The 22,514-nt window shown below is 44.3% G+C and overlaps 1 protein-coding gene and 1 pseudogene across 6 annotated transcripts in view; one reads left to right on the top strand and one right to left on the bottom strand.

The window, feature by feature from the left end:
- The window catches only part of LOC147026391 (otoferlin-like), a 241,570-nt gene that overhangs the window by 138,001 nt on the left and 81,055 nt on the right, over positions 1–22,514 (top strand). For all 6 annotated transcript variants that reach the window (XM_085881790.1, XM_085881793.1, XM_085881789.1 and 3 more), the window contains exons 19-26: positions 2,556–2,656; positions 2,762–2,852; positions 6,538–6,654; positions 7,056–7,211; positions 7,432–7,609; positions 7,762–7,886; positions 20,019–20,153; positions 22,230–22,388. In XM_085881790.1, coding sequence (XP_085737916.1) covers positions 2,556–2,656; positions 2,762–2,852; positions 6,538–6,654; positions 7,056–7,211; positions 7,432–7,609; positions 7,762–7,886; positions 20,019–20,153; positions 22,230–22,388 — 1,062 coding nt within the window. The remainder of the gene's footprint in view (positions 1–2,555; positions 2,657–2,761; positions 2,853–6,537; positions 6,655–7,055; positions 7,212–7,431; positions 7,610–7,761; positions 7,887–20,018; positions 20,154–22,229; positions 22,389–22,514) is intronic.
- Positions 702–842, bottom strand: LOC147026392 (signal recognition particle RNA; annotated as a pseudogene).

The following is a 22,514-nucleotide window of genomic DNA, read 5'->3' as shown; positions in this document are numbered from 1 at the left end:
TGAGTGAGGAAAGTGAAAAAAAAAACTTTATCGTTAAAAAATCATTGTGGTCCTGTTCCAAGTCAGGGAAAGATTGAGCAGGTCAAAAAACATGGTAGCTTCAGACCCCAGCGAGGTTGCAAAGGATACGCCTTAAGACCCCTGAGAATGAGGTGGCCGGGGATCACCTGATGAAGTATATAATTAAATAAGGCCATTATTTATCTTCAAAAGGGTTTTTTTTTATTAACCCAAACATCCAATTTTCACTCATGCACTTCCTTGGAGTTTTCTCAGTATGCATGTAAAGTTTCAGACTGCTAGGTTTTATGGTTTTGGAGATATGGAGGAGACACACGCACACACACACACACACACACACACACACACACACACACACACACACACACACACACACACACACACACACACACACACACACACACACACGTTGACATTTATTACTATAGATAGATGAGTCACATATATATATATATATATATATATGTATATATATATATATATATATATTTATATATATATATATATATATATATATATATATATATATATATGTATGTTGTTGTTGTTCATCTTTCGGCTGCTCCCGTTAGGGGTCGCCACAGCGGATCATCAGTTATGATCCGCATACTGATTTGGCAGAGGTTTTATGCCGGATACCCTTCCTGACGCAACCCTGGTCGCCTCTTACGACACAGGGATATGGATTGGGTTTCGCCATGATTCCGGGCTGCCCTACACCCTCTCATAGCACGGCCCAGTGCAGAGCACCCGTCCTCAAGCGATCCTCCAACCCAAGCCTCCGAGTAGCCGGATTACAGGCGCACGCCACTACGCCCGGTATATATATATATATATATATATATATGTATATATATATATATATATATATATATATATATATATATATATATATATATATATATATATATATATATATATATATATATATATATATATATATATATATATATATATATATATATATATATATATATATATATATATATATATATATATATATATATATATATATATATATATGTATATATATATATATATATATATATATATATATATATATATATATATATATATATATATATATATATATATATATATATATATATATATATATATATATATATATATATATATATATATATATATATATATATATATATATATATATACAAGGGTCTCTATGCTTGTCGTCGGTCATCTATTGATCAGAAGTTTAAAATTCGAAAATTGCTGTTTGGCTTCCCGTTTGAGCACACAGCTCATGATGCTGAGTTCCAATTGGTTCATATCCCATTTTCTATCTTCTGTCCATTGCCTCATAATGTATTTTATGATTCATGTAAAAGTACATTTTTGTCTCCTAATGTCCTTTTGCATATAACGTGTGCAAACTCCTACATGAGCGTTAGTTCACTGTTAAAAATCGGAAATAGTAATTCCATCTCACATTCTAACTCGCAGGAATTACAGAATATTATATGGTACTGGCAATGAAGAATTGCTCTACATGGGATGTTCCAAAGCTGTTATCTTGGAGATATGTCAGAAGACCAAGGAAGGTCTCACTAAACATTTATTTAGCAAAAAAGGCCTCGCAGGCGCAACTTGGCTTGTATTTAGAAAAGCGGACTAAGGTTGTCTATGACAGCATGCCATTGAAATAATGACAGGTTAGGGGGTTCCATTACTGACCATTCTTGTGCTGTGGTGCAGCTGCCAAGTACCTTTTCCCCTGGCATCTCCAAACTCTTAAACCATTATCCTGATATTTATAGAATTCAGGTTGAAATGGGATTGCAGAAACATTAGATTTCGTCCACCTTTCAAGAATTTGCCTTTTGTTTTTAACTTTAACCTATTTATAGTCTGACTTGCTTTTGCTTTGTTATCTAAATGGTATTGGGTTGTAACATAAAGTCAAAAGTCAAATGCGAGATGGACACATCAATACACCATACAGCTCACATTAATGCACTAAACAATGGTAGACTGTAGGATCAGATTGTATCTGGAACGTCCACTGTACTATTAACCACAGTTACTTGCATGACAATCTGGAATTTGCCTATAGCTCGATGAAATTCATATTTCAGGTTGAGATGTACTTTAACAGTCCGTCGACCTGTTTGGCATCAGAACAGCCGATCTGCATTTGAAGGGTTGTAGGGAGGGAAGCCTCAATAGAAAACGAGACGTAAAAACAATAGAAAACGAGACAGGCGATGTGTACAAAGCATTTGGTGATGTAACATTGTCTCCGTGCACTAAGTAACAATGGTGGATGTGCACGAGTGCACATTCGTAATTTTCACAGATGATTATTGAGAAGGGTATCCACTTGCTTTCAGTGCAAATCACAACTTCTGAAATAATAGCATTTTAATATAGGAATGTCCCAAACATTCCGTGCTCATTAATTGAATAATTATGAGTATCATTTGATTTCCAAAAGGCCTGTGTGTGTTGCAATTGTAGGGCTGCCATAAGAGCAGTCCTTCTTGCCTTTGATGCTTTTGCTACTATTTTGCTAGGAGGACGGTATCAATGATGTTCTTGAGGCGCTGCAAATGGACAAACAATTTCCAGAGAGGCGTCTGCGCGGTGTTCTGGAGGAGCTGAGTGCTGGTTGCAGGTGCAAAAGTGGACATTGATACAAATTATTACAGAATTGATTAAATGCTCAGGTGATTCATCAAATCCATATCAACTTTGACATATGTGTCCTTGCCCTGTGCAGCCGTTTCCTATCTGCAGTGAGCAAAGAGGTGGGACAGGCTGGCCGTACGAAGTTGGACAAAGAGAAACTGAAGACAAATATTCGGACTATGGTATGGGCTTCAAGGTTAATCTGATATATACAGTGCCTATAGAAAGTCTACACCCCCTTTCATAATTTTCACCTTTTGTTGCCTCGTTTTTTTCATTAAATTTCACTAAATCAGACTTTTTCCACGTTTATTTATACATCGTAACCCACAACTTCCAAGTGAAAAACATATTTTACAAATTTCAGAAAATTAATGAAAAATACAAAACTTGAATATCTTGGTTGGAACCCCTGAGTTAATACCTGTTGGAAGCACCTTTGATAGCAATTACAGCTGTGAGTCTGTTGGGATACGTCTCTCCCAATTTTGCACACCTTGATTTGGCAATATTTGCCCATTCTTCTGGACAAAACTGTTCAAGCTCAGTCAAGTTGCATGCGGAGCATTGATGGACAGCAATCTTCAAGTCATGCCACAGATTTTCGATTGGATTTTGGTCGGGACTCTGACTGTGCCACTCAAGGACATTTATCTTTTTGTTCCTTAGCCACTCCAGTGTATCTTTGGCTGTGTGCTTCGGGTCGTTGTCATGCTGAAAGGTGAACTTCCATCCCAATTTCAGCTTTCTTTCAGAGGGCAGCAGGTTTTCCTCTCGGATTTTTCTGTATTTTGCTCCATCCATTATTCCTCCTATCCTGACAAGTGCTCCAATCCCTACTGATGAGAAACATTCCCATAACATGATGCTGCCACCACCCTGCTTCCCAGTAGGGATGGTGTTCTTTGGGTGTTGTGCTGTATTGGGTTTGTACCGAATGTAATGTTTTGCATTTAGGCCAAAAAGTTCCATCCTGGTGTCATCAGACCACAAAACGTTTTTGCCACATGTCTTCACAATATCCGGAGTGGTTTTTTGCATACATCAAATGAGACTCGAGGTGAGCATTTTTTGAGTAAGGGCTTCCTTCTTGCCACCATACCGTACGGGCCAGACTTGTGAAGTGCTTGGGATGGATGTCACGTGCACACAATAACCAGTCTTTACCATAAAGGCCTGTAGCTTTTTTAAAGTTGCCTTTGGCCTCTTGGTGGCCTCTCTGGTCAGTCTCCTCCTTACTTGATCAACCAGTTTGGAGGGATGGCTTGATCTGGGCAGGGTCTTGGTTGGACCAAACACCTTCCACTTATTGATGATTGTCTTGACTGTGCTTTAAGGGATATTCAAGGCCTTTGAAATATTTTTATACCCATCCCCTGATTTGTACCTTTCTATAACTTTATCCTGGAGGTCTTAAAAAGCTCCTTGGTGCTCATGGTTGAGTCTTTGCTGTGAAATGCACCACCCAGCAGAGAACACCTGCAGGAACAGCTGATTTTATTCTGAAATAATCAGAATCACTACAATTTAACACAGGTGGAGGCCAATTAACTTGTGTGATTTTGAAGGTGAATGGTTACACCTGAGCTAATTTTCAATTGCAATGATAAGGGGGGTTGGAGAGGGGAGGGGTTGGAGAGGGGAGGGGTGGGAGAAGGGGGGTTGGAGAGGGGAGGGGTGGGAGAAGGGGGGTTGGAGAGGGGAGGGGTGGGAGAGGGGGGTTGGAAAGGCGGTTGGAGAGGGGAGAGGGGGGTTGGAGAGGGAGGGGTGGGAGAGGGGGTTGGAGAGGGGAGGGGTGGGAGAGGGGGGTTGGAGAGGGGAGGGTGGGAGAGGGGGGATTGGAGAGGGGAGGAGTGGGAGAGGGGGTTGGAGAGGGAGGGTGGGAGAGGGGGTTGGAGAGGGGAGGGGTGGAAGCAGGGGTGGGAGAGGGGAGGGGGGAAGGGGTGGGGGTGGGGGGTGGACACTTATCCAACCAAGATATTCTTGGTTTATATTTTTCATTCATTTTATGAAATTTGTAGAATTTGTTTTTCACTTGGAAGTTGTGGGTTACGAGGTGTAAATAAAGGTGGGAAAAGTCTGATTAAATGAAATTTAGTTCCAGGCTACAAGGCAACAAAAGGTGAAAAATTTGAAAGGGGGTGTGTAGACTTTCTCTCGGCACGGTAATCTCCACCAGTCTGTCTGCTTGTCCCACCTTGAAACACTGAAGCACTCCTTGAAGAGAAAAAAATGATGAAGTAAAATTTGCTTCAAATGAATCCAAACCTACTAGAAAATTACAATTTTTTTCAATCAAAGTGAACACAGGGTTGTGTAGAGGCAACAGACCATGAAATGTTGTTTTTATTTTTTTTCCCATCGATCGCTCCCAAAAAATGTTTTTTTTGCTGTGAAGAAATATGTAACCTCCCATTTTTGACTCTTTCAAGCAGTGCAAGAATAAAAGATTAAAAAAATAACCGTTTTTACTGCCATTTTTCCCTGCTGTGCAGGGGTTGGGCTTTTTCTTGAGGCAATGTTTTACGCCGGATGCCCTTCCTGACGCCAACCCTGGTCGCCTCTTACGACACACAGGGATATGGTACACCTATTCTAACCGGGGCATACACCGGGACCAGTACACTGGCACTCATTTCGCCGACCTCAGATGGATGACAGGCTGAGTCAACCCCCTGGTGTTAATTCAGCAGCCAACGGGGATTGAACTCAGGACCCTGGGATCCCAAGCCGCCACCCTAACCACTCAGCCAACACCAGGCTAGTGCAAGAATAAAAGGTTTCGTTGTTTTTCTTTTTTACCACATTGATATGGTGGAGATATTGCACAGGCTTGATGGGCCGGACGGTCACCTCCTGTGTCCAAGTTCCGTGTCTATTCCTTGTGTATTATAAGTGAGAGGGATGTGACAGAAACCAGGCATTGTAAAGGTGATTTATCACCACACGTGCCAGACTTCTCCCAAAACTGGACTGAGTTCCACTTTTGTGCCTCAAAATGTTTCCCACTGATGGTGTATTATTGTTTTTCTTTTTTACATTTAATTTTTTGTTTGGTATCAAATGGAATCTTCAATTATGAGGATTTGCTTGTCATATGTATGTTATATATTTGTATTCGATGAAGATATTGTAATGTGTTTGGGCCTTAACTAACCAGTCATGCTGGGCAGTCTTGCACCAGAGTGAAACCAAGCGATCCAAATTGGTTTGTCTAAAATAAATCATGCGAACAACCATGTGGCCTCCACGTCCTCACGCTGACCAACGTTTCTCTACCCTGGTTTTCCTGCCAAGAAGACACAGAAATAAGCAGACTCATGAATTGGCAACAATAATTTATCTTGTCAATAATTTCAAGTGTTTGCGCATTTGTTTGCTTCTCTTTCATGGCTGAACTGTGACACCTGGAGGTCGCAAAGTTTGGGTGTCGGTACTTAAGAATCTAGGAAAGGTTTTACGCGACCACACGTTGGCCGCGAAGGCCATTTTGAGGCCAATATAAAGTGTATATTCGGATGTGGGGTCAGGCAGTGCTGCCGCTGGCCCACAGGCAATAGATAACCACCATAAGGCCAATTACTCCAAAGCTTTTCAATGTACAACACGTCCCAAACCCCTGCCGGGAAAATCTCTCCACAATGAGGGCAATCACTCCATACGTTTTCAATACACAACATCTGCCAGAACCCCTACATGGTTTCTTCCCATGCAGTGCCGGGTACCCAGACTGGTAGTATATAATAGAAGGTTTTAATATATATTTTAAACTTTATGTATGAAACTGCTGTGTCAAGTAATATCTAATATTTTACCATTTCTACCATTACTTAGTCTTTTGTAAGCCTTCTCTTATTGGCCTAACAGGAGTTGATCAGACAAGAATCTCAGTCCCTGCGGAAGCAGGTAAAGAAAAAGAACATCCGTGAGCGTTTGAAGCAGGCCAAGGACTTTTTGGAAAAATTGTGCTTCCTCGCATTCGAGGTGAGAGTCGTAAGTGTAGATTGAAGGGTAAAACGGAATACGAGTCTTTCTGAAGATTACGAGTGTTTGTATGCTTTGGCAGAAAACATAATCAACGGATTTTATCAACTAAAGGTGGATAAGAGTACGTGTAGCCACTGTAGGAAATGAGGTGCAACCAGCATTTTGAGCGATTTGTCCTTTTAAAGATCAAACAAAAATTGGGGGTGGTATCTCATTTCCCATGGCAGTTCACATGCCTTAAAGATGGTAAAATCCCAGTTTAAGATATCACCTTAAAGATGATAAAATCCATTGAAGAAGGGAGGTGGTTTAGGAATATCAAAGCATTTGTCCAAACTTTGCAATTAACTCATTTATGTATCTATCCTAAACCAGCATATTTTCCTCTCTCACTGCAGCCTCAGAACAGCATCCCAGATGTCTTTGTTTGGATGATAAGCAACGGAAACAAACGTGTGGCATACACCCGCATTCCGGCAAAGGATATCCTTTACTCGCTGGTTGATGAGGAGATTGGAAAAGACTGTGGGAAAATAAAGAGTCTCTTCCTCAAGGTGTGATGCAAAATTGTCCTTTTCCTGGCTTGCTGAGCATCTGGGGATGAAATAAGTGGTCGATGATCAATGTTATTTTTATTTCATTTTCCAAAAGTGGGAAACTAAGGTTGAGGATGGTATGAAAATCTGCACATGATATGGATGATGCATGATATGGCAGGTACAGCACATGTGGCCTCATCACGAATTGAACTTTCCCTTTCCTTATCCATCACAGCTTCCTGGAAAGAAGACACAGGGTTCAAGTGGCTGGCTCATGCAGGCCAAGCTCGAGGTATATTTCTGGTTTGGGTTGTACAAGCAGCGCAGGGAGATGTTGAAACGTATGACTTCTGGATACACTGAGAAGAAAATGACTAATACGGCAGAGTTTCCAATGTACCTCTGCTTTGACTGTGAGTGAAAAGCCGAGTTTTATGCATATGATGTTATTACTTTTGATCATTAAATGACTAACTTGAAAATGTCTTACAATTTTGGCTTGACATACTATTTGTTTGTAAATGGAGCCATATTGAGTGTCATTGTGGACTATGTGACTCCACAGCTCTGAGGACGTTTCAGCTACGAGCACACATCTACCAGGCTCGCAATCTTTTTGCAGCAGACAACAATGGTCTTTCTGACCCCTATGCTCAGGTCATCTTTTCGACTCATTGCAAGACCACCGAGGTCAGATTTCATAGCCATTCATGGATTCATATGTGTGTGTATATACAGTATATATATATATATATATATATATATATATATATATATATATATATATATATATATATATATATATATATTGTTATGGATTGCAGAATTAGATCCGAGTAATGCACACAACATCGAGGTCCTCAGAAAGTTATTTCCACAAATGCATGTTCAGAATAGACCCATCCCCTTGTTTGGTGGGACTGAATATTTGATGCGTTGGAGAAGGGTAAAAGAACAGATTCCCTTTCTTTCTTTTGGGATAACCTTTTCGTCTTCATGACACGTTCATGACGTATGATTTTATGTCAGTTTTTATTTCTGCATCAGCGATATTCACCGTTCGTGCACGTGATACATCGCTGTGAGCCCAACGGAGACTCATTCTATTCCCTTTCCATCAAGACACATTGGCTTGGAAATAGACGATTTATTTACACATTTTATTTTGGTTATCATTTTCACTTTGGACTTAAAAGACATTTCAGTCATTAAACACACCGCGGGCTTTTCCTGAACAATTATTCTGATGGTCAAACATGGCTGTGGTCTTGGATCATTTACCTCAGGACCACCTTCTTCCATTGACGTTCGACACCCGCTTTTCTTTCATCGACGTTTGACATCCACCTTTTTCCATCGATGTTTGGCAGCTCTATGGACGCTGGCTGGCTCTTGTTTGTGTCAGGCTGAACGGGGAGGTGATGGTTGCCTGTTGACGTTTTGTGAGCGCTTCATGTTTTCGCTCGGTTGTTCCGGCAAATGGCTGCTTTCTGGCATTCACCCAGCACCCCAAACACAGCGTCATAAGTCAGGCCTCTGTTAATTGGGAGTTGCACTTCGCTCAATGGTGAGAAGAGAATGATCGTGAGAATTGATGGCTGGAGGTTAACTGCAGCGATGCGCCAATAGGCAAGATGGATTTGGTTGAAGTCTGCTTGAGGCTCCGCCCACACTGGTTGCCTATAAAAAGGATGGGAGGACCGCCTTCCTTACTGTTGGTGACAGATCTTGAGAGCTCCTGAAGGTTGGTGACAGCTTCAGAGGGTTGGTGACAGCTCCTGGTAACTCCTGATGGTTGGTGACAGCTCCTGATGGCTCCTGACGGTTGGTAACAGCTCCTGATAGCTCCTGACGGTTGTGGACAGCATCAACGGCGGTTGGTGACACTTGGACTGTACCTGCTGGTTCTGCTTGGTACCTGGCTCTTGGCGTACCCGATTCTTGGTGTACCTGGTTCTTGAGGGTGATGACGTGACATTGATTGGTGTTCAAGCCTGTTTGCGGGTGGGTGTATGGCGACGCAGGGCGCTGGCAAGCGGACCAAGGCACACTCACACATTTTGGGTTATTTTAATCAACACACCACGACTTCTGCCTTGGTAAAGGCCCGGTCACACCTTGACGTTTTAGCCAATGTATGCCGATTTTTGAATTTTTTTTCTAAAACGCTGGCACACGTTGAATACTGTGATGTCCACGGGACTTGAACAGTCCCGCCAACGAAGAATGAGCCGAAACGATGGAGGTGGTTTATTTATTTATAACCCAAACATGGCGGTTCTAATCGCTCTACCGCAAACGGGACGAGGAAGGTGGCACGAGTCACTTTTCACTGAGTTGATGATGTTTATTTGTTTTTATTATTACCAGAAATAACAAGACTCGGCAAGAAGAGGGATCCGGGGCGATTCGACGGGATGGTGTGCGATCAGGCATGGGGAAAACCACAGACAATTCCAATGAATATACAGTTCTCAATCCCTCTAAGGCGCCAAGCACACACACACACACACACACACACACACACACACACACACACACACACACACACACACACACACACACACACACACACACACACACACACACACACTCACACACACACACACACACACACACACACACAAAACGTAGCTATTTCTGGTGGTCAGGCTGGACCGTGGTGTGGACGCAACTGTCCCTGGATCGGCGTTGGACGAGCTCTCGTCAGGGGGGCAGGAGAAACCGTGGTGCTGTCGACCTCCTGGTCTTGGCCCAAGTCCGCTCATAGCCGCCAGGGAACCAGTTCTGGCGCCAAGTTGCGAGCAGGAGAGGGAGGCAGGTCCGCCCGCCGTTCGACCCCGTACTCCGAGTCAGCAGAACCCCAGAGCCAACCAAGGTGAGGCACGAGGCTCAGCAAGGCTCCAAGACACGATCAAGAACACGATCGAATCAGCACAACAACAAGGATGCTCCCCGCGCAACAGCCTCCCCACCAAAAAAACACGATCTTTTTGTCCCGATCTTCTTCCTCTACCTTTTCGACCCCGAACAGAACCTTTTTATCCTCCCGTCCTCGTCACTTCCAATCGAGCCGTTTATTGGCCCACCGCCGTCGCCTTCTGCCAATCGTGATCACGGGGCGGAGCCATCCGCTGCACTGTCCTGTGACGTCACGGCCAATCTCCAGAGAACACCAAAAAGGGGTTTACGGAGACACACTTACCCTATCCCGTGTCCCTATCTAATTATGTGACAATTATCATTTCCCCCTTGAAGAAATGAACATTTACTAGACAACTTATCACCACTGAATTGCTACTTATTACATCGAGATCCTGGTAAACTCGAACAGCATGGCATACCTAATTAAACATCCTAATTACCTTTTGAATGCATACCCCCCCTCAAACGTAACACTGCCCCCTCCTCTAGTACCGCAGCTCCTGCAAGGTATATCACAGGCGCTACCGTACCAGCCTTAACACTTACTGACTCACACCTAATTAACCTAACGAAATAAAGTAGGAGGGGCAATGGGCAGCGAGTCGCAGCTAACTTACCTATCCTGCTTAATGTACTACCCCCTTATGGCCTTATCCTCGCCTAAACAATCATTCGTTTTTTATTTTATTTTTTTTTTATTTTATCACATGAGAGCACTGAGCGAAGTTGCACTCCATCTTCTGGATCATCGCTCTTGCCCAGCACTCTTCCAGTGATCTGGGGAGGGGAAACAAAAGGTTCCACAAAAACACAACACTTATACTTTACATTCCTACTCTAAGCCTTAACGACACTATTCACAGGATATTTACACTTGACCGCCTCCCCCAGTGGATGCTAATAGACCCAGCGTTACCTGGGGAGCCAATTTTCAAATTTGCTTGCCCCAAAATTATGCGGACATCATGCCCTTGCTGCTCCTGTCAAGTTGTGCGGGATCGGGTGGGACTCGCACATCTTCACAACACTCACACCATGGTCATCATCACATTTCTAGGTCATGGTCCTCATTTTAATCATGCAGGTTGAATCCCGTCATGGCCGTGGGGTGGGTTACCACAAGATGATGGGGGCATCTCAGGTGCAACCATGCCCACAGGTAAGCTTTAGTCCAACCCGGACGTTTTTCCGCCCCGCTCCCTTTGATTCCCTCCCCCCTGGTAGCCATCAGCTCTAATCCCGTACAACACTCTGGAAGGGGTCTCACTGGCTCCTCTGGCCTTCCTGGGTCGCCAAGGTCCGACCCACCTTGGTCGCCCAACCAGACCCTCTCCCAGTTGCCTCCAGACACTGTCACCATTAGCCACCAGGTGGTGAATCTCCTTGAAGGGGGTCGCAATTCACGCTCACCGTGAGCTTCAGCAATCCCTGTGGACAAGCACATCATCCCCACCCACAAAACCCACATGACTCCCCCACCCCATCGGCCTTACATGTGACACCTGCATTTCTAACACTTCGCCGACCATGACCTTCCCTGTTACCACACCATGTCCAATAAAAATCAATGTGTGCACCATACATTTCACTTCTTAACTTGAAACAACTCACACAGCACTTCTCCTCACCCGATCCACGCACCAGCCATTGGACAGCCACTCGTGCCTGCTTTGTTTCCAATTACCCACTGTCCCGATTGTCACTCTAAAACCCAGCAGAACTTACAAACCCATGCCAATTTTCCCACAATTCATTTTTTTCCACCAAAGGAGGGCACTTCACCACAATCTCAGCAGCCGAGCATGGCTGTATATGCTCAGCCCGATCTAGTCTCCCCGACCCCCGACAGTGATTTCCGGACCCGACCTATGAAAGGGCATCTCGGATAGACCTGGCGGTTCAGCAGGAGGATTCATCCTCTGAAGCATTTGGGTAATGCCAATTTCTCCCAGCCCCTCTCCCTGATCCTGGATCTCCGCCTGTCGGATCGTCACCGATGGCCTCTCTGGAACCCGAACCGGCCGACTCCACGAGGCCAGCCTGGCCGCGCATTCGGCCGCTCGGTGAACGGTGGGTGGATCCTGTAACTCCACTAGCGCTCGGACCTCAGGGTCAGGAAGAGCAGCTAAAAATTTCTCTCGTGCCAGTCTGTCCCATGCCTCCACTGTAAGGTCCCGATACGCGATCCTGACTGATTGGTAAATGTCCTGTGCCAGCTCCTGCACTGTCTCACCCGGCTTTAATCTGCGGTGCTGGAGCTGGGCCCGCACCAGATCACAGTTCACTGCAAACCCAAACCGACGGCTCAACGCCTCGCAAATGTGGGAGCTGGTCAACATCCCCTCCGCGATCACGTTTAACACATCTGAGGCTGGTCCCCGCAACATTGCCACCAAATTCCCTGTACGTTCCTGCTCATTCCACCCGTTTAGTCGGGAAATACACTCAAATTGCATCAGAAAAGCTTCAACGCTCCCTGACCCGTCAAAATTTACCAGGGGGATCACTTTTACGGTGGCCCGCTTCTCAGTTTCTCCCTTGTCCGAATCCAGCCCAAGGATCAAACACCCTTGTGGCTGCGTATCCAATTTCGGAGCCCACTGTGGCCAAAAATGTTTTGTGGTGAGGGTCTCATGGGTCAATTTTGCCTCCTGTTCCAAACGTTGAATGGACCGATTCACCTCTTCCCGCAGGATCTTCTGGGCCCGCACAACCTCCTCCAAGGCTCTGTCGCGAGTTTGTAGCTGCTCCTCAACCAACCCGGACACTCTACTTACAAAAGACGGCTCTACCAGGCCTTTATCCAAGACTTCATCTTGGCTCATAATTTTATCTTGTTCGTCCAAACGAGCCTCCAATCCTTTTACCTCCTCTGCCAAATTCATCCCTTGCTTCCTCAGCTCTCTCCACTCTTCAACTTGCAGCTGCATACGAGCATCCACACAGGCACGATGACGTTCCAGGCTTTCATCCACTTTATCAACCCGAATGTTCGTTGCATCAATTTTATCTACCAATTTTTTCCGTATATTTTCCCCCTCCAATGTAATTTCTACCTTTGTTTCCTCCAATCTATCCTCGAATTTACTTTGTGTTTCTCCCAATTTAACATCCACACACTCCTGCATCTCAGTTTTCATTTTCTCCATCTTTTCCCCCAATTCATCCCTCATTAAATCAATCCGTGCACCCAACTGTACCCCCATTACCCCCAATTGATCTGTCATTTCTGCCCTCTGTGCCGTCATTTCTGCCCTCTGTGTCACGAATTGATTTTCCATTTGTACCGTCATGTCCCCTATTAAACGTTCCAACAGTGTCTGGATCGTCATCGTGCCGGTTTCCGGCGCTGCCGGCCCCGTTACGGGCAATGAAGCACTGTCCATGCTCGGAACGGGGGAGATTCCAACCCTACCCCCGTCTCTCCCCTCTTCCCCCGACTCGCTGCCAGACACGTGGCCTTCCTCCTCAAACATCTGCACATCCGCCATGGTGCAGAAGTCCCGTTTGCCGCCAATTAATTTAAATTTGAAAAATCCCGCCAAAATTTTCCCGCGCTCGCGCGTTTTTCTGTAATAATTTTATATTCCAATTCGTGGCGAGATTTTAATCCTGGTATATAATTTAGAGGGGTTCGAACATCCAACACCCTGACACCAATGTGACGTTCACGGGACTTTAACAGTCCCGCCAACGTAGAATGAGCCGAAACGATGGAGGCTGTTTATTTATTTATAACTCAAACATGGCGGTTCTAATCGCTCTACCGCAAATGGGACGAGGAAGGTGGCACGAGTCACTTTTCACTGAGTTGATGATGTTTATTTGTTTTTATTATTACCAGAAATAACAAGACTCGGCAAGAAGAGGGATCTGGGGCGATTCGACAGGATGGTGTGGGATCGGGCATGGGGAAAAACAAAGACAATTCCAATGAATATACAGTTCTCAATCCCTCTAAGGCGCCAAGCACACACACACACACACACACACACACACACACACACACACACACACACACACACACACACACACACACACACACACACACACACACACACACACACACACACACACACACACACACACAAAACGTAGCTATTTCTGGTGGTCAGGCTGGACCGTGGTGTGGACTCAACTGTCCGTGGATCGGCGTCGAACGAGCTGGCCTTGCTCTCGTCAGGGGGGCAGGAGAAATCGTGGTGCTGTCGACCTCCTGGTCTTGGCCCAAGTCCGCTCATAGCTGCCAGGGAACCAGTTCTGGCGCCAAGTTGTGAGCAGGAGAGGGAGGCAGGTCCGCCCGCCGTTCGACTCCGTACTCAGAGTCAGCAGAACCCCAGAGCCAACCAAGGTGAGGCACGAGGCTCAGCAAGGCTCCAAGACACGATGAAGAACACGATCGAATCAGCACAACAACAAGGATGCTCCCCGCGCAACAGCCTCCACACCAAAAAAACACGATCTTTTGGTTGTAATCTTCTTCCTCTACCTTTTCGACCCCGAACAGAACCTTTTTATCCTCCTGTCCTCGTCACTTCCAATCGAGCCGTTTATTGGCCCACCGCCGTCGCCTTCTGCCAATCGTGATCACGGGGCGGAGCCATCCGCTGCACTGTCCTGTGACGTCATGGCCAGTCTCCAGAGAATACCAAAAAGGGGTTTACGCAGACACACTTACCCTATCCCGTGTCCCTATCTAATTATGTGACAATTATCATTTCCCCCTTGAAGAAATGAACATTTACTAGACAACTTATCACCACTGAATTGCTACTTATTACATCGAGATCCTGGTAAACTCAAACAGCATGGCATACCTAATTAAACATCCTAATTACCCTTTGAATGCATACCCCCCCTCAAACGTAACAATACGTTATGGGTAAGTTTTGATAACATTGAGAGCACACTGAAAAACACTGCCATACGTCGTTGTACGTTGGCTTTAAACGTTGTACTTTTCGGTTGTCCTCAAATTTTTTCATGCTTGAAATTTCACGACGTATGCCGGCGTATGACTCACACGTTCCGCTACGCTGGCCACAAGTTGTATGCACGGTCTGCGATCGTTGACAGACGTCAACACATGCTACTTGTAAGTTAATCATAAGTGGAGACACGCCGAGGTAATGTTTAGCGTACCCGAAACTTATTTCTAACCTATGATTAACGTGTTGTTGGCACGTTACGTGATCATTGCCACACATCGACAGACGTTACTTTTAAGTTACTCATAGGCTGAAAGACGTCGGTATAATGGATCGTCCTTGCGTCAGCGTCCACGGCCACGGCCAGGACACTTATTTGCAGCATTCTTCAAACTTTTCTTCGGCATGACGAGGATGTTCACACTTCGATGTCTAGCTTGGCTATGATTCCAATTGTCCATCGGCAGCGTCTATTTAAAACAGTCGAGTTTGAGCGTTTTAACACGTTCAGAAGAAACGCTTCAAATTTCCAAACCCCATCGTCAAAAAACAAAGGCGAGTGACAGCAATTGAAATCGTTCATTGTAAACAATGAAACTAGCTGAGTGGTACCGTTTAAAAGTCGTTGAGTGTAAAAAAAATCCAATTGTTGAGCGCAAGCGTCTACTTTCAATAGTGGAGATGCAGCCATTCAAATCGTTGAGTTTATCATTTAAATCATTAAATCGTTAAACGCAAGGACGATCCATCATAACCCACACCCTCCCCCTCACACTCACCTACTACCGCCAACATGAACAAACTACTACTAATACTAATACTAATATTAATACTGATACTGATACTGATACTGTTACTGCTGACATGGACATCGACTCAAAAAGGAACTCGAAAACACTGTTGGGTTCCCCTTTTATGAACACCATTTTTATATACCAATTCCCAAAACCGCTGGGAACACGTCTTTATATGGCAGTTGTAAGCTAGAAACACATTATTTTTTTTTTTTTGTCGACCGGAAGGCCTCATTGGAATACGTCTACATTCATCAATGTGTGTTGGGACTACGTAAAGAATTTTTTCAAAGCACGTCAAACATAAGTTAGAAATAAGTTTCGCGTAAGAAAGACATTACCGCGACGTGTTTCGACTTATGAGTAGCTTATAAGTAGCCTTTGTGGACGTGTGTAAGCGTCCGCATAGCGTGTGTACAACTTATCCCCATCGCATGCGGAACGTGTGTCATACGCCGAGTACATCGTAAAATTTTGAACATGTTTAAAATTTCTTGACGAACTCTACTTACTACGACGTATGATAGCGTACTTTAGCATTGTACTCACGTATACCAAACTTACTCATACCGTATTTGACGTGCCCCAACGTTTTAGACACATTTTTCTTAGGTCGGCATACGCTGGCAAGATCGCCAAGGTGTGACCGCAATGTTGACACTTCCATTTCTACGGCAGTTATGATTCGAATCGTTGTGCGTCAGCCTTTTAATAGGCTACGTCACGACATCGTCGGCGATGCGTGCAACGCGCTATGCCTAAGTTAGACTATCGTTGGGCATCGGTTGTGTAGGCCGACAACAGGTTCAGCATTCGTTGGTATAAGTTATCTATAACACAACGAAACGTTCTGTGTCCGTTACCAATGCGTTATACATAAGACCAAGTTGCTATGAATACGTCCGAATCTTTAAAATAAAAACATCAAAAGTTCAACGTAAGTCAGCGTTTTAGATACATTTTAATACGTTGCCATCGCTGGCTAAAACGTCAAGGTGTGACCGGGCCTTAAGCCAAGACCGGGTTTCTTCATAACACATTTATTTACAACCAAATGAGGAAAGGTATGTGGCACAGTGAATGGGGATTTATTTTTATGTACAGCAGGGGATAGCAAGGTATTTGTGGAGTGCAGCAAAAGGCAACTTGCAAAAGAAGACATGGAGCAGGATTATCCCGACTATCTTCTGCAATCTTACTTAATCTAGGACAGGTAACATCACACACACACACACACACACACACACACACACACACACACACACACACACACACACACACACACACACACACACACACACACACACACACACACACACACACACACAGTAAGAGAGAGGTGAGGTTGTGCGCAATGTCTGGCGCACAACCTGGCATGGTCGGCTGACCAATGTGGCCCAGGACGCTTAGGGAGGGGTATTTTGAAAGATACTGCTGTCTACAGTGCGGGAGTGAGGAGGTGCTATGTAGGCAACATGAGAGGTGCGGTGTCATGCCAGAGGAAAATAGGATTGCGAGTCAGTAACGTTCTTCTTTCTGCATCCACAGAAGATGGTAGAGAGAGACAGAGACAGAGACAGGAAATGAATAGATGCGTGAGAAGGAAGATCCCTAACTTAGTCGTGTAAAGGTCTGCATGTGTAGCGTGTACCTCCGTGGGACGCTCTGCCTGAGCATTCCCACCTCGTGATATGGCACGTTATCTCTTGCCTATTTTTTCACCGGGGCTTGTGGCAATGTGCACTCCACATTGGTCCATCTGGCTTTGTGGGGCTGGCGGAACATCGACAGCATGGCAGGCAGTCTCGAAGGATGGCAGTCACACTCGAATCAGGTTCTCAAAGAAGAAGCTCTTTTGAAGAAGCGCGTTCTATCGGCTCCGCGCTACCCCCTTTTATAAGCCCCAGGTTAAGGGTGGGGTGAGGACTGGAAAGCGACGTGCTGTGGCCCATATCCTCCTCCTCTATTGGGTCACAGTGGCCCTAGCCACGCCCTGCCAGGCTCCGGGACAGGAAACTGGCTCAGATGCTTATCAGCTTTGGCACGGCTCAGAGCTCCTGACATGAAATTGGGGCATGCTCCCTGAGCTGGCACCCCGGCCCTGAATGTGCACCAAGTGTACTCTGTATGTCAGATGGCAGTGGACTTTCTCCACCACCCACAGACCCCTTCATGAGCCAAAATGCACACCCGGGACCCGAACCAATCTCCTGGATCACCCTTCCCGTGACCCTCCTCGTTTCTCTGGTCTTGCCATGGTCTGACGACTGGATGAGGGTTGCAACAATTCTGGATGCTCACCTAGGGCATCCCGGTGAGATGCGGTGTAGCTATTAGCATCTTTTGTGTGGTCGAGCATCGTGCGGTGTTGAGAACGATCAGACGCCTTGTGGTGCTCCTCAAAATAGAGTGGCAAATTGTGGCAATACAGAGGTACGAGGGGGTGCGGGAATATTTTTCCCATGTGCGGTAGGCGTTTGTGGTCGAAGTGGTGAGATTTGGTGAGCGAGGTGCGGGGTAAGGTGAGGTGCCCGTTGGGAATTGGCATGCAGATTCGAATGAAATAATGGCGCCCAAATCCCCGGGCAGACTGTCTTGTGTGCAACGGAGATGGGGATGATCCGAGCCACAGGAGGCATCACAGTGTGCTTATTAACAATTGTCTATTGAATGGCGTATGTGCTTGCATGCTTGTTTTGTGCTATGGCTCAAAGTAAAGGGCTGGAGTCGGGGTCAGAGTAGAATCGGAGATATTTATTAGACCTGACTACACGACCCACACAACGCATTTCGTCCCATTAACCCACAAGACATGAGGGGAGGACTAACTACATGAATACTAATGAAATAACTGCCTGGGGATCACTGTATGTTGGGTGCCAATGCCTTTGAGGCATGTGTTTTTGCAGAACCGCAACACAATATATATATATATATATATATATATATATATATATATATATATATATATATATATATATATATATATATATATATATATATTTTTTTTTATACACACACATATATATATATATACACACATATTTTTATTCTGATCTACCATACTCTGTTAAAGAATGTCAGTGCTCCCAAAGCAGTTTCTTGGCAAGGGTTATACTGTGTGGTTTGCCACTGCCATCACAGATATATGTAACAAAGAGTGATAGATTAAAAATAGTGATGGACACCTGATTAACACGCTAGAGTGGCACTCCATAGAGTGCATACCTCTGCCAGGTTCAACACTTTATTTGTTGCATCCCAATGACAGGCCAGATCGACAACATTCAGACCTTAAAGGTCCACAGAATTAGAAAATGATGTTTGGTTAAATTAATAGATATGGCTTCACTTAACACTTAATCGTTGTTCTTTTCTTTAATACATATCTGGAAAGGAAATTTTTTTTAATGTTATTTGGTGTCCTTTTACACTCGATTGGGCCCGCTCCCAAAATAATTATTCATTGACTCCCCCCTCCCCCTCAATGACGTCACTTCGACCTCAGTTTCATACATGTAAGGTTTGACAGCACCTTCTACATAATGATTTTGACTATAGTCTTAATCTGGGGATTCTTAATCAGAAAGTTATTCATCAAATTCACTTTCTGACGAGTGTGAAGCGAGTTGTGTGGCCATTATCCATTGCATGCTGACAATCTTTCCCTCAATTACGTCATGGCAGTTTATTTGGAACTTTTAGGGTGGGTACCTGACGGGTTTGCTTTTTTAACTGGAACACCTCAAAAAATTATTTGAATTCCAAGCCACATTCAGTTCTTTGTTTATTACTTAAAAATCAATATAATCACATTAAAAAATATGTATGTTTTTTTCTGATTCTGTGGACCATTAAGCAAAATCTCATCAGCTTTTTCTTGTCACCTACCCAACTCAGCCAACCATGTTTTGTCATAACCTGTCCACAACACTTTGAAATATCATGCGATACAGTATATCGTTTTTGACCCCATCTCTCAATTGGTGAAGAATCACTCAGCAATTCAAAAATTCGTCTATCCGAATCCGTCCATAACATTTTGAGATATGCCACACACAGACAGACAAAAAGGGGTGAAAACATAACCTCTGTCCACCTTTGGTGCCGGAGGTAATGAAGAATAACAAAAGTGAATAAACAAATGGCGAGTTGTTCTGCTTTGTTTGGTGCAGGTGATCAACGAGTCTCTCTGTCCAACATGGGACCAGATGTTGGTTTTTGATGACATCAGACTTTATGGAAATGAGCAAGAGATGAGAGAAGACCCTCCTTTGGTGATCATCGAGATATTTGACCAGGATGCCTTGGTAAGTCCGAATTTGTCTTCGTGTTCTTGCTACACATGTAGAAAATGATCATGTGAATGATTAATCCCATTGAGAAATTATTCTACTTAAGCAACACACACACACCCACACACACACACACACACACACACACACACACACACACACACACACACACACACACACACACACACACACACACACACACACACACACACACACACACACACACACACACACACACACACACACACACACACACACACACACACACACACACACACATACACATGAACATATTTGACACAACACAAGACTGGTAGATGAGCCAAACACATTCACTGAGCTTGGAGGAAATGCCGTCACTTCCCAGGGTGCTCTGGGTGTAATGACGACAGACACAATAGGATCACCTTGCCCGGACCAACTGTCGGATTTATTAGCACATGCGCACAACACGTACAGGCCAGATGAATACAGCCAATTAAGCAAGCATATAATTCAACAATATCGTTACACTGGGTACCAGCGACGTCACAACAATGCCAACACCTTTCCCTTTTTGAAGATAATTAATGGCCTCCACTATGAACCTTAGATCATGTAAAGTAACCCAACAGTCACAATACAATGACATCCATTTTGTGGCATTTTCCAGCATTACTGATCATTATGTATTTGTGTGATTACATTTGGTAGCATTCGGTGAGTTCAATTGTTTGTGGAAACAATGAGTTTGGTTTGACATGCAGTTATTATTATTTTGAATCTTCTTTTGACGTTCAGTTATTATATTATTTTGATGAATGAAAAAAAAAATACACTCTTTATTCTCACAATCAGAAATGTAATAGATGTTGTGACAATTTCACGTTTTCAAGAAAATATTGTCCCGTTGGCATGATGCTGGACCGCATGTTTATCGTTCCCATCAGAATGGATGGCTCATTGAATCTGGAACACGGGTTCAAATCACCCACTGTGTATAAATATAAGAGTGATTTACATGAAAGTACACTAATGTCTACCACTAATTCTGTTTGTGGTTTACCTACAAACCCCTCCATGAGACTTATTTGGTATAAAAATAAATTCAGTACAAGGAATTGTGGGATTCTGGACATGCTGCTTCTATTGTACTCTCCCAACAATTGATGGACGCTGTCATTGTCAAACATGAGATCAGGGCCGTCTCTCTGGATATAGTTTGAGCATTTAATACAGTCCGGCACACCGCTTTGATCTCCAAACTCTCTGCTTATGGCATCCAATGCCAACCCCTCTTCTGGATCACTGAATTACTCCACTCCCAGTAACCCTCTTCTTGTTAAACTTTCAAATTCTCGGCTCACTGCTCACCTCCACTCATTGTTTCTCTTTTATCTCACCTGTGGAACCAACTTCCCCAGTCTGTTCAGTCCCATTCTTTCCTCCAGGGCTTCAAGACAGCTGTTCACCACTACCTCATGTCATCTATACTCGTGTTGTCTATGCCAAATGACCCCATTCCCAAGCACTCGTTTTTCAAGGTTATCGTGATTTTTTCCCTCCTCTCCCTCACCTATTTTCATTTGTTAATTTTCGGTCAGTTTGTTCCTTTTCTGTTTCATCCCTGCTTTCCCCTTCCTCTTCTTCCTGTGTTTCATTCAGCTTATGTGCAGCTTGTTCACCCCCACGTGTCCTTCTCCTCCTCCTCCTCCTCCTCCTCCTCTTGATCGCACTCTTGCTTCTACTCTGCTCTTTGTGTTTCCCACTTTCTGTTTTGCTCCATTCCATTCTGCTCTCGCTCTTTCACGAATACAATTGTTTTTTTCAGGAAAAAGCAATTGTGTCCATTGAACCCCCATAGGACACACATCACAAATGGTGGCTGATCATGACAATGTGGTGAGACTGAGGACAGGTGGAAATGTACAGATGGAGAAGCAAACAGTATTATGATTATAAGTGCAGTTGTAATTTCTTTGTGTTTGAAATATGATTTGATCGGTGTGCCTAAATGTGCATGCGTATACATGTGTTTAACTGATTGAACATTGTGTTAGTCCGAATATACCTGTTTGTAAAGACCTTTCATTTCCTGAACAACCCTGACAGAATAAATCAGAATACATTGGGCGTGCTGTCGCACGTCCTGTAGTGATGATCAACGAGAATTATTTGCCACCAAAATTTCCTCCTTCGTTGGACTACTACCCCATCTTCCGTGGGATGTGCCCAGCAGGGGAACTGCTTGCTGCATTTGAACTCCTTCAGGTTATTTTGCAAACATCTGCTGTCTGCACATATCATCTAGTAGCAGCACTTGCACAGCTGTGTTATTTTTAACCCTCACATTCACCTTCATCACCTGCTTCAATGACATAAAAGCGACCATTTGTC

This window comes from Eptatretus burgeri, chromosome 5, assembly GCF_056783735.1.
Source record: "Eptatretus burgeri isolate ZD-2024b chromosome 5, Ebu_testis_v1, whole genome shotgun sequence".
NCBI classification, from domain to species: domain Eukaryota; kingdom Metazoa; phylum Chordata; class Myxini; order Myxiniformes; family Myxinidae; genus Eptatretus; species Eptatretus burgeri.
The sequence above is the reverse complement of the archived record's forward strand: the minus strand, read 5'-3'. Positions and strand labels throughout refer to the sequence as shown.